This window comes from Tamandua tetradactyla, chromosome 7 (assembly GCF_023851605.1).
Source record: "Tamandua tetradactyla isolate mTamTet1 chromosome 7, mTamTet1.pri, whole genome shotgun sequence".
NCBI classification, from domain to species: Eukaryota; Metazoa; Chordata; class Mammalia; order Pilosa; family Myrmecophagidae; genus Tamandua; species Tamandua tetradactyla.
Genome location: NC_135333.1, coordinates 157,298,923 through 157,312,540, shown reverse-complemented (window position 1 = coordinate 157,312,540; position 13,618 = coordinate 157,298,923). Strand labels below are relative to the sequence as shown.

The window sequence follows — 13,618 nt, the reverse complement described above, 5'->3', positions numbered from 1 at the left end:
TCCACATCCATCTACTCTGCCTTCTCAGTTGCCACAGGTTTAATGTCAGTTCCACTACTGAAAGAAGTTGTTACTCTGTGTACTAGATCCTATCTATTTCTGTGCGTCTATTCAAGGGCATTAATCCAGTAATGCGTCCTTACCCCCTTGCATTACCACATTTTCCCAATTTTCATGGATTTTTCCCATTATCCCTCACATATACTTTCTTTTACCCACCTTAAAAAAATAAAGTCTCCCTTCACCCCACCTCCACTGTCAATATACTTATCCACATCACATAAAGTGAATATTTTATACTAATTGTCTCTCATTTTTCTTCCCTCCCCCACTCTCAAACTCTCCCCTGTAAAGCATTCACACACATTACTATGCTACAAGTGCTTTCACCAGTGTCACTCAAGGACTCTATGTTTAAAATTAAAATTCTGTATGTCTGATATAGTGGCTCTAGGTATACACTCCAAATTAAAATAAGTCAGCATTTAACACTGGTGGTATTCAATTCACTTGTAATAAAGCTTGATAATACAAACTCTACATTATTTTCCTGAAGTATAATCAAGTTTTTTAAAGAAAGTAAACTATTCAAATAATTTCGCTAATATAGTACTTACCTGGCTGAACATGTGTGGCCTGTAAGAAGAATTTCAAAGCTCTCTCAAAGTTCTTTTCATTTTCCAATGCATGACCCACATTATTCCACAATTTGGCATTATTTTTATTAACCTTAAATACACAAGCACACAGAGAGATGCTATAATTAAAAAAAAATGACTCCAGACACACAGGTATTTGAAATATTAGAATGAAGTGTTTTATGGAGATGTACCTGGGGATGAGGAAGGAGCCAAAGGAACAGAAATTTGCCAAATCTACTGTCCTTTACCCATAATCATTATACTAAAACCACAGTGGTCTGATTTCATCTATTTTATGTACTAGAATTCTACTAAAAAGTTTATTTGATCAAAGTATAGTGCTATTTGAAAACTCCTGTTCTACTGTTTGTATTCTTTTAACACAGTAGGTATTAGAACATGAGGATATGTTAAAAACATTACACTGACAATTTATTTTTTAGATTTGACATGTTTAAAGCTATGTACGTTGTCTATTATGGTAATGAGAACACTGGGATTAAAGCTCTGAGACAATCTGCGCTTTGAGAATTACAAATATATTTCTGCAAGCAGAGGATGGTATCAGGCCAAGGAACCAGTGCAGTGGATGGGGTTATGGTTTCAACCACTGCCCTGGGAGTGAAGGCAAGCTGAAGTCCAATAGCATCTTGGGGGCTTGGCTTAATAAGCATTTTAATGAGCTCCTACTTGTTTGCAGACTTCTGAGCTGGAGGAGAGGGTAGAGTTACTGAGTGGTACAAGAGGGGAATCATCCCATCCTTAGTAGATGTCAAATCAAAAAGTCACAGAGACTATCAGAATGAAGCAGCAGTAGAGAGTTCAGTGGAGAGTGCAGAAATAGTCCAAAGGAATTAAAAATTTAGATATTTGGAGAGAGGCATTGGTAGGGGAAAAGCCTGAAAAAAAAAAACCTTGACTGGTAAGCTTTATAAAAAACAAATATTACCTCTGGGTTTAGCTTCTTAACGGAAAAGTGCTAGGAGGAAGGCTGGCTTTCAAAGCCGACTCCACCCCCCCACCCCCAGAAAAAAAACAAATATTGTAATAATCTTTAAAAACTGTACTCCTATTTTTGTTATCTACTATACAAATGCTATTATTATTCTCTTCGCCAGTCCTTTTCTTTCTTATTCTATTGTTACCACCGGTTATTTTCCACACAGCAAGGTATCATTTGTTGCCATGTATTTTATTTTACTGAATCAAAGATGACAATAATTATAAGATGCATCATTATTTTATGACACATTAAGACAAATGGCCACTAATTAATTCTAAGAGGCCATTCACTCTAAGACTTACTGTGATTTGAGAGATGTTAAAAAGTGGAAAATATACATCATAACAAGCAATGAAAGCTTGTATTCTGATTTAAAAACTTTACCATTTGGGCTTCTAACAACCATATAGTATTTATGAAATTATTAATATTGGCTTTGGACATATAGCTAAGGGTTACTATCCTTAGTAATATATATTATGTGAAGAACAAACTATTTTCATTAATCTTTTGGTGAGGTACCTAATATTGACAGTTAAATGTCTAATTAAAAGTAAAACTGCTTGGCTATGGCTACAAGAAATTAATTGGTAACATACTTTCTTGTCATTGTGAACAATACTTTACCTTCAGAGCTGACATAAACAATGTATATTCAGATTCCCAATCCCAATTTCTGTGGAGTGTTTTTAAGGCATGAGTGAATATCACCATAGACAGACAAACCCAGGACAGCTTTTTAAATATACTGTTTAAGAGAAAAAAGGAAAACAAAAATTTGATCTGTATCACCAAAAGCATTTTACCTTTTAAAACAGAGGCATGAAATATATTAAATCTTACCAACTATCACGTTTGAATTTATTTTAAATAGGGATCATGCTAATAATCATTCAACTTCAGGGAACACCAAAAAAATAATTAAATATTATGAATATCATTTTCTAATTCAGTCTTTTAAACTATAAATATATAGAATTATGTTATATATTCCGATATCTGTTTCTACGTCAAAAGGTTAGTTTAGGTTTAATGATAAAAATTGATAAAACCAGTTTTTAACTGTGACATTTTATATTTCAGAGTCCTTTGTGCCATTATTAGATAGAACTTGAGTATTCTGAATGCATAATTGTGCCTATTGGAGTAATCAGTGCTGACATCAAAATTAACAATTTAAATTAATTAAAATTAAGTTCCACAATTGTGCAGAGATGTATCACTGTATACTCCAAGTTCATCCTGAGTTTCATTAAGCTCTCTAATTTATAACTTTATAACACTGTCTGAAGATCTGTTTGCATAATTAATTAAAATATCTGAAGAAGAATCATAACTTAGGGTCAGGAGCCCTTGAACTGTATCAAGTAGATAAATCTGAAAGGGTCAATCTTACTACTGACTATGTTTTTAAGATTGCTTTTTTGGTTACAATTTATACTACAGACTATCAGGACATTCTTGGAATAATCTTAACATTTTAAAACTAGAATGCTTATTGAAAGTCATAAGTTAACTCTTTATAAAATAGATGCAAATTACCTATACAGTAGTTTCAGGCTAAGTGACACTCAATTCCCCACCTATAAAATGATGGATATATACCAATAAATCTCTATGTATTATGTTTTCCAAGTCTGTGTTTTTGCCACTATAACATGGTTCAATGTCTTTCATTTTGATAGATTCATTTAACCAGAACAAAGACAGTATGGATTAGAAAGAGTATGGACATTGCAAGCAGTCAGATGTAAATCTGCATCAAGACTCTGCTGTTTTCTAGCTGTGTGATCTTGGTTAAATCAGTTAAACTGCATGAGCTTCAATTTTCCAATCTGCAAAACAGAGTTAAGGAGTGTGAAGATTAAATTAGACAACAAATTTAAAGGGTCTAGCATGGTGACAAGCATATGGTAAGCACTCAAAAATTGGTAGTCATTATAACTGGATATATGGATAGGAGATAAGAGGCTTAGAAGATGGTAACAGAAGAGTGGGCATGGATGAGATCATCTAGGTATAAAGCGTAGTATGAGAAAGTGGCTATGAAGAAAACTGAGTAAGGTCAGTATTTAAAGAGCAGGTATAGCGAGAAAGATCTGAGGAGAGTAAGCAGAAATGAACAGGTGTGGAAGAGAATCAGGGGAGAGAATGTTTATAGATGCCAAGGAAATAAATTTTAAATTAAACCATTCATTGGGTTTAGTTAGGAAGAAGGCAATCTAATACTGGTAGAATGATGTAGAGAGAAATCAGAATTCTGTGGATTGAGAGGTAACTGGGAAGTGAAAGAAATTTTTTTTTTGAGTAACAAATGTAAATTTAATGCTACTGCATTAGTATTACTTGACTATTAACAATTTGCTTAATTCAACAATTTTAGTGTTACAGCATATATATAGGAGATAATATCTACTACCACTATAGTCTCTAAGCATACGATATAACTATTCTCCTTAACTGTTAAAGGCAACTAAAACAAGATGATTATGATATAGATGATGATGATAGCATGAAATTAAGTATATCTTACTATGTGCTAAACACTGTTCTATGCATTTTACATACATTAACTCAATATGGCTCACTTAAGAATATTATATTTTAGTTCACTGCAATGCAAAGGTCAAATAGGGTTTTATATTCAATACTGTCCTTGTTTTCATTTGTGTTTGACTCAAGTTTGTTATGTCTCAAGTTATAAATTAAAATGATATAACCCAGGATTAAGTACGCATGAAAAACTTCCCTTACTTGAATTACAGACAAATAAGGAGACTATTAAGATGAAAAACTAAAAAGTTACAAAGTATGATCCATAAAACTGAACTACATAGACAGGTTTAAAACATTTGAATATATCACGCTTAATTCTAAAGTTAGTAAGCATTATGTGAACTAACATTTAAATTCACCTTTTATTTGATATTTTCTGCCATCCATGGGCTACCAAAATACAGAATCCCATGCTAGGAACATATAATACTCGCTCGGCAACAACAAATCCAACTGGAAAAAAAAGGTTTGATGCAGGAATAAATGGTAACGCCATTAAACAAAGGGCCTAGAAAGAAAAATAAGATATTGTATTAAATTAAAAAAAAAAAAAAATATATATATATATATATATATATATATATATATATATAGACACAACACTGAAGTCCAAATATTTATCATTTACTTTAGATGATGCATTGGTGGACCATTTTAATAATACTATGGTGAGGGATTTAGTTTAAATAAAAGCAACTTAGGGGAGGTAATAAAGAAATAACAGGATAAATGTAAGCAGGGTGAGATGGAAATTTTCTTGACTTCTAGTACTTATAATCAGAGGACATACACAGACTTTCTTTGAAAACAAAATAGACATGCTTAGGAATGATTTCTTGATATTAAAACCTGTACCATTACAGCAGTTTAAATTGGAAAAACATAATTAGTTATACTTTACTGGTTTTCTTTGAGGAATATCCAGTCAAATATAAAGACTTACTTACTAAAGGTAAAAACTTTAAGCAAAAACTGGATAACAAAGGTTCATCCAATTAAAATAAAAAATAGAAAGAATTACTGACAAAGTTAAGACAAGACAATAATTTTTACATATCTAATTTTGTGTATTTGGTAAAAATAAATTTACAGCTAAAGATGGCAAAAAAGTTTTCAACAAAAGAAAACCTCAAAGCTGACAAACAGTTAAAATGCCAGTTTTTGTAACTTTACTTTTATAAGTAATCACATGACATTGGAAACAGAAGGAATAGGTGTGATTCACATAAGACAACAGATGACTATCTCTGTATCCTAGCATTACTTTGCAAAATATTCTGATGGATCACATATATTTTACAGAGGCCTAGTTAGTACTGTGTAAAAATAAAACTGCTCCCTTTAAATTATTATAGTCTTTTATTCTATAAGGGTTTCTAAAATTATAACAGATTTCAAAAAAAAATCACAAAAATACTTAGATTCCTTGGCATTCTGAAAATGGGATGGCATATGCTTTCCAGATTATAAAGCCATTATAAAAACAACACACACAAATAACTTGTGGAAGGAAGGAAGTTTGTTTGTCACCAGAACATCTGTTTCTATGGATATGTGCGTCCACATTTTGTTATCTGCTTTGTTTAAAGTACTTAATTGAATAAATAAATTGATTGTTTAGCCTCAGAAGTTTGAGAGTCTTCTAATAGGTAGGTAGGCGAGAAAGTCTTTTCCTGATGATAATTTATCACTGAAATACAGATGCAGAGATGCATAGACAATGAAAAGAATACTTTTTCCATGAATGTTTACAAATTTATGATTTGTAATGAAGAAATACTGAATCTGAAGAAAAGCATTACCATCAAACTTTTCATTATCACACCAATTTATGTTTGAATTTTGCGAAATTCAAAAGGTAAAATATTAGTAGTGTGCATAGTTCACATTCCATTTCCCAGAAATGCAATGCAGAAATAACCACCTATTTGTAAAACAGGTGAAAAGACATTCCTAAATATATGTTCATTTAAAAAAATATTCTCTATTATAATTCATGACTACTCTAAAGCAATTTCATTTGAAGGAATTAAAATTAGATTCACTGAAGATGTAACATAGTCTGATGAAAAAATAATACAAAAAAAGAAAAAAATCTCTCAGGAAAAATCTATTGATTATGGGAGAAGGAATGATTAACTTACTCAGACATTCTCACATGTTCTCTACTAAATGAAAAAATAATACAAAAAAAGAAAAAAATCTCTCAGGAAAAATCTATTGATTATGGGAGAAGGAATGATTAACTTACTCAGACATTCTCACATGTTCTCTACTAATGTATACCAAATGAGTTAACTACGACTAACATAATTTCTTTCTTGCTAATGCAAATTCTCTCAAAAGAAGGAAGGAATGTAGTGAAAAGAGCAAGGCATTCAGAGACAAATCTTTGTTTCACTTCTTGCTGTGTAACAATAAGTAGACTACTTAACCAGTCTTGTTTCTTTTTTCAATAAAATGGGAATAATAACTACTTACATTGTGGTATTTAGACATATATGATATTTTATATAATAAGTATTTAACGTAGTATCAGCATTTGGTAGCTAATCCTTTGTTCTGTTAACCCTTCCAGAGATCATCAGAAAATAGCAGCATAAAAAAATTACCTGGTTAGGATCATACTTAAAAGTACAACTGTTATTTTTTAAAAATACATAAAATAATATTTAATTTATATAAATCTATATACATGTCATTGGCAGTATCTTTTATTTTCTTTTTCAGCTTGCATTAAATAAACTATTATTTTATTTGCCAAAACTTTAAGTACCCCATCTCCCTTTTTTCATCTCTCTTTTTGTAGAAACCCAGCTCTGATGTATCTATCATGTATCTTGCTTTCTCTGCATCTACCTTGAGCAGGGAAGTTCTGTTAAGCAGAGCTGATCAAATCATCATAAATTCATAGTCACCAACTTCAAATTGATTCTCAAGACTACTCAGCATGTCTAAGTTTCTCTAATAGGCTCACCCCGTCTCCTTGACTGTTTTGAATTTTGGCTACTTTTCTCAAATTTTTGACCCATGTCACTTTTAGTACCCATACTTCCTAATTCAGAGAGAAAACTGAAGCCATAAAACAAGAATCCTTCAATTCCATGCTATTAAACCAATCAACATCCACATTCATTTCCTTCCTTCCTATACAGAAGAGGTGTCTTCTCCTATTTCAGATCAAACTTGTGCTTTGCATCCCTCTGCTCTTTCAACTCACTGAGCATGTTTCTGCAAGCCAACTGAACTGTGACAGTCCCTCGCTTTTGAAAGTCAAACATTTGCTGAATTATACTCCTAAATATCAACAATCAACCAACAATCTCTACCTGACATCAACCCACTCTTCTATCTCAAGGTCCCCCAATCTGATCAGCTTGGTTTCACAAACCCTGAGTAAGATCAGAGAACTGCTATGCTTGAAGTCACTGCCTGACTAGCACAGCGTGACCTTACTTAAGTAGGCAATAAATTCAAATTTGTCCCATTCTCTCAAATCTTCAATGTCAAATTAACCCTATGGGTTACTTACACTAGCTCTCTTAATTTCCTCATCTCCCAATAAAACATCACTCCACAGAAATAAATTTTATTTAAGTAACTAATAGACTTAAAAGAGGTCAAACCGAACAGATATTTTCTAGACTTCACTTCTCTATTTAACAACATCTGATAGGTTAACTATTCTCTTTTTCTTCAGACATTTTTTTCTGTTCATTTGGTCTGTCTCTTATTTAGGTCCATTCTCTTCTACTCAATATGTAAATATGAAAGTTTTTCAAGACTAGGTTCTAACCTCTTCTCACTCTATTTCAACCCTTCTCAACTGTGTTCTGGGGCAGAATTAAGACCATATATTCTAAGAAATTCATTATATGTATGAATTAACTTCTCTTGCATGCATCTAGGATGTTACTAGTTAGGTACCATCTTTGGGAGAAAAGAGAAACCCCATGTGATGGTTTGAAGCTATTATGAACCCCAGAAAAAACATGTCCTTTAATCCTCATTCAATATTTCTGGGTGGGACCTTTTTGATTGTTTCCATGGAGATGTAACTCACTCAATTGTGAGTGGTAACTCTGATTAGATGGCTTCCATGGAGATGTTCTCCACTCATTTAAGGTGGGGTTGCTTACTGGAGCACTTTAAAAGGGAACCATTTTGGAAAAACCTTTAGAGCCACCAGAACCAAGAGTCCACACAGTCACAGACCCTTGGAGATGAAGAAGGAAAACGCCTCTGGGGGGAGCTTCTTGAAACAAGAAGCTGGGAGAGAAAGCTGGCAGACAATGCTGTGTGCCCTCCCAGCTAAGAGAGAAATCCCAAATGTCATCGGCCTTTCCTAAGTGAAGGTAACCTCTTGTTGGGGCCTTAATTTGGATACTTCCATGGCCTTAGAACTGTACACTTGTAACTTACTAAATTCCCCCTTTTAAAAGCTGTTCCAGTTCTGGTATATTGCATTCTGGCAGTTTGCAAACTAGAACACCCCAGCTGAAAAAGGCTGCTCTTAACCTCTCTATATTACTTCTTATCTATATTCATGATTTCAATTATCATTTTTCTGAATCAAACATTTCTGTGCAGTTTTTAGCTCTGGCCACAAAGTGCTATTTTATTTCTCCACTAAGATGTTTCAAAGGCATTGCAAATGCAACATTTCCAATATCATGTATAATATAAATATGATATTTTCCCCAAATCCTATTTTCTTTTAACCTTTGTATCTTTGAGATTGACTCTAAATTTTACAAAGTGCAAGCTTCTTGAAAATGGGGGTCTTGTATTTCTTTTTACCATACCCTCAGTGTCTAAATGCTGCCTGGTATACAGAGAGCCATCATGAATATTTACTGAAAAAATAATTGAACCAATGACTCCATACAGAAATGACATGTGGAAGGATTTCCGAGTTCCTACCAAATTGTTGATATTCATAATCAGATTTATTTTACATGGTGAATGTATATGCCAAATTATTACCTACACATTAAATTCTTATATAAAATTTTAGAATAACCTAGAATAAGTTCACAAGTTGGAACAATGTAGAACAAAAGAACAAAAAACAATGTTTTTTAAAATGATATTTCTGATGAATTAAAGGCAATTTCTTACTTAATCAATTGAATATCGTGGGATCTGAAAAGGTAAGAAAGTTTCTTACCATTAAAACAGTCTTAGAGGAATCTCCAGGGTATTGGAGACTGAAAATTCCCAAAGCCACCAAAACACAAAAGAAAGTAAATGTGGCAAGATTTCGAATATCGAGAAATGACTCTATAAGTGGTATTGTTCCCATAGTCCAATCACAGCAGAGTTCTGAAGGATTTAATAGAAGCCAAGCATTCACAGGAAGGAGGTAGTTAAAAGTTAGCTGCCTTGTAGGAGTTGGGCTTACAGCAGCTGGGTTATCAAACCTGTATAAAGAATGAAAACAAATTCTTTAAAAAAATTTTTTAACCATATAATTGACATATAATATATGTAAATAAAATAATGAAGAATAAAAGCAGTATTTTACATGTAATCTTGTTAAACAGAAGACATAGTATTTTTTTATGGATACTTCAGATTCTTGCCAGAGTTCAAACTATCTAAACTATGAAATGTCTAGTTAAGAGGAGTGATATTATGAAAGAATGCTTAAGGGAAAGCAGGTCATTTATTTATATGGATTATTAGAACAATTCAGACATATGTACCATAATAATAAATACTTTCATTAAATTATATCCTGATTAAAAGTAGTAACAAAAGGTTCATAAGAGTCATACAACATGAACATATGTTGTAGGGATGCTTTCGAGAACACTCACCAGTGCTTTCTCATAGGAGACATTTCTTTGAAAGCTAAACGGTAAGAATTAGGTTTACCAAGAATTGCTGTGTTCTACTCTACCATACAGAAAACATCACCTTTAATCTCTGACCACTAGGAAACTAAAAACCAAATTTCTAGTACAGAATAGTTGACTGTAAAGGTATGTGTAAAATTTTATTTGTATTCTACTTTTTCTCCTAGTATACATTAATATAAGCTTATATCTTAGTTTATACTTCCCCAGGCCATGATGTATTAAAATGTGTATTTCATTAATTTAGTCTATTTCCTAAAAACTAAATCAAAACATTTCAAAAAAGAAGTACATTTCAAAGTTTTAGAGTTTTACGTCTTAGTCTATGTTCTAAATTTGAATTTAATAAGGAACACTGCATTTTGACTGTCACTTTTACTACTAACATATGCAGCAACACAGATGAATCTCAAAATAGTTATACTGAGAGAAAGCCATGATAAAATTAAAGAGTTCATATTGTAAGAGTCCATTTATACACAAATTTAGAAAAATGCAGAATGATCCATAATAGAATATAAGTCAATGGTTGCCTGGGGGGAGGGAGCTGGAAGGGCAGGAACAGAGATTACAAAGGGATATGAGGAAACCTTTGGGGGTCATTATATTGATTGTGGTGATGGTTTCACAGGGGTACACAGGTACAAAAACTTATTAATTTGTATATTTTAAATATATTTAGATTTTTACGTGTTAATAAAGTAAGCTGTTAATATAAATAAAAGATTTTCAGGAACATTTACAATCACTTAAAATCCAAAGCCATAAAAAAAGAATAAAAAAATAAAAAAGAACCAGAATTCATACCTGGTAAATACTGGAAGCTGGGATTGAATAACTTGGACTCTAATCACAACAAGTAATAGTGTACTGAACATTAAGACAATAAGTTTTATTAGTGTCCGCAGCATAGAAAATGGAATACTACCCTTTCCACAGATAAACTGTCCAGCAGTGGTACATAATAATGGTAGAGTATACTGGAAAAGAAAAAAATATGTCTTAAATATTGAATAACAATATACTATCATGTTTTCAACAAGGTAATACTTTGTTTCTAAGTACAAGATTAGACAAATTGACTATAATTATAACATCAATATGGAACCATTTGTGGAACTGGTAATGAATGAAGACTAAGTTCAGTAATCTTATTCAACTATAAATTATATTGTACAGTATCATTCTATACTTTTCCAAATGCCTAATGATTCCATCATGGAAACTTAAAAAATAGCCCTTAAAAAACAGAAGGTATTTTTACAATGAAAATCTTAAAATTATTCATTTTCACTAGGTATGAAGACAAAAGATGTTCATTTTGTACAGATTTTGGTTTCAATATTGGTAAACAGACTGATTTACATAATGATACCTTTAGAAAATAAAGTTATTATAATCTGATTCAACTAGGACAAAAAAGGTAGCAAAAAGAAAATTTATTCTTTATTTTTCCTTACCCCCTGGGCAACAAACACTTCATACACACAGCAAATTCCCACAACTGTTATTCCTTGTTCTTTACATAATGTTGCAACAGCCACTAAAAGCACTGTCAGTGCAATTGGAGTCCATACTGCAATTAAATATCAGAAACAAAAAAGACTTAAAAATAATAATTTCATAATAGTCTATAAGAATATTTAAATTAGGCAACTATTAATATTACTGGGAAGCTTTACATGTGATTCCATATCCACATTTGTATTATTTCCCATTGACCTATACTTTATAATTAAAAATGGATTTTACTTTTGTAAGGTAATTTTTGCTTTACATAAGCAAAGCAAAACATCAAAATGTGTAATTTGAAGTGGAAAATGATCTAACCAAATACTAACTTTTAAAACAAAGGCAGACGGGGAATTTTGAGAAAAGAAAAGCAAAAAGATGAAGAGTTGCAATTGGAGCTGTCAATAAGAATGATTATCACAGATCAGGTCAGATAGCTATACTCTATGGTTTATCTACTTATTTAAAAAATTTTGAAATTTTTTTTAACTTTTTTTATTAATTAAAAAAATTAACAAACAAAACATTTAGATATCATCCCATTCTACATATACAATCAGTAATTCTTAATATCATCACATAGTTGCATATTCATCATTTCTTAGTACATTTGCATCGATTTAGAAAAAGAAAAAAAAGGACAACAGAAAAAGAAATGATAATAGAGAAAAAAAAAAACTATACGTACCATACCCCTCACCCCTCGCTTTCATTTACCACTATTTCAAACTGAATTTATTTTAACATTTGTTCCCCCTATTATTTATTTTTATTCCATATTTTCTACTCTTCTGTTGATATAGTAGCTAAAAGGAGCATCAAGACATAAGGTTTTCACATTCACAGAGTCTCATTGTGAAAGCTATATCATTGTTCAATCATCATCAAGAAACATGGCTACTGGAACACAGCACTACATTTTCAGGCAATTCCCTCCAGCCTCTCCACTACATCTTGAACAACAAGGTGATATCTACTTAATGCGTAAGAATAACCTCCAGGATAACCTCCTGACTCTGTTTGGAATCTCTCAGCAATTGACACTTTGTCTCATTTCACTCTTCCCTTTGGTCGAGAAGGTTCTCTCAATCCCTTGATGTTAATTCTGAGCTCATTCTAGGGTTTTTCTCAGTCCTTTGATGCTGAGTCTCAGCTCATTCCAGGATCTTTGTCCCACTTTGCCAGGAAGGTTCACACCCCTGGGAGTCATGTCCCACGCAGAGAGGGGGAGGGTGGTGAGACTGCTCATCATGTTGGCTGGAGAGAGAGGCCACAACTGAGCAACAAAAGAGGCTCTCTTGGGGGTGACTCTTAGGCCTAAATTTTAAGTAGACTTGACCTATCCTTTGTGGGGCTGTTTCATGTGAACAAACCCCAAGACTGGGGGCTCAGCCTACAGCTTTGGTTGTCCACACTGCTTGTGAGAATATCAAGAATTCAACTTGGGGAAGTTGAATTTTTCTCCACTTTCACCATTCCCCGAAGGGGGCTTGCAAATACTTTTCCAGTCACTGATCAAATCACTCTGGGATTCATTGGGGGATCACTCTGGACAAACCAACAAAATCTCATGTCCTACCTGAGATTCCAAGTACTTATGACATTCAATCAAACTATCTACATGAGTTATATTAGGAAATGCTCTAGTCAAAATCTAAATTTTGTAACAAATAAACTTTTTGCTTTAGTCTCACACATAAGGTGACATTTTAAAGTATTAATTATCATCTATTTTCAACACCCTGCAATAATGACATTCCTTTGTTCTTCCTCATGCAAAAACATTTTTAAAATTTGTACATTGTACATTTCACTATTATTATACACTCTAGGCATTCCTAGATTATATCATCTCGATCTTTAACATCTATCTTTCTTTCTGATTTCACTTATGTCCCCAGCCCTCCTCCCTCTATCATTCTCACATGCAGCTTCATTCAGTGTTTTAACATAATTACATTACAGTTAGGTAGTATTGTGCTGTCCATTTCTGAGTTTTTGTATCCAGTCCTGTTGCACAGTCTGTATCCCTTCAGCTCCAATTA

At 32.6% G+C, this 13,618-nt stretch overlaps 1 protein-coding gene across 5 annotated transcripts in view; it reads right to left on the bottom strand.

Annotated features, from left to right (window-relative positions):
- The window catches only part of TMTC3 (transmembrane O-mannosyltransferase targeting cadherins 3), a 70,650-nt gene that overhangs the window by 19,687 nt on the left and 37,345 nt on the right, over positions 1–13,618 (bottom strand). For all 5 annotated transcript variants that reach the window (XM_077111543.1, XM_077111547.1, XM_077111546.1 and 2 more), the window contains 6 exons: positions 11,522–11,637; positions 10,869–11,041; positions 9,371–9,623; positions 4,560–4,708; positions 2,272–2,392; positions 618–729 (listed from right to left, as the gene is read on the bottom strand). In XM_077111543.1, coding sequence (XP_076967658.1) covers positions 618–729; positions 2,272–2,392; positions 4,560–4,708; positions 9,371–9,623; positions 10,869–11,041; positions 11,522–11,637 — 924 coding nt within the window. The remainder of the gene's footprint in view (positions 1–617; positions 730–2,271; positions 2,393–4,559; positions 4,709–9,370; positions 9,624–10,868; positions 11,042–11,521; positions 11,638–13,618) is intronic.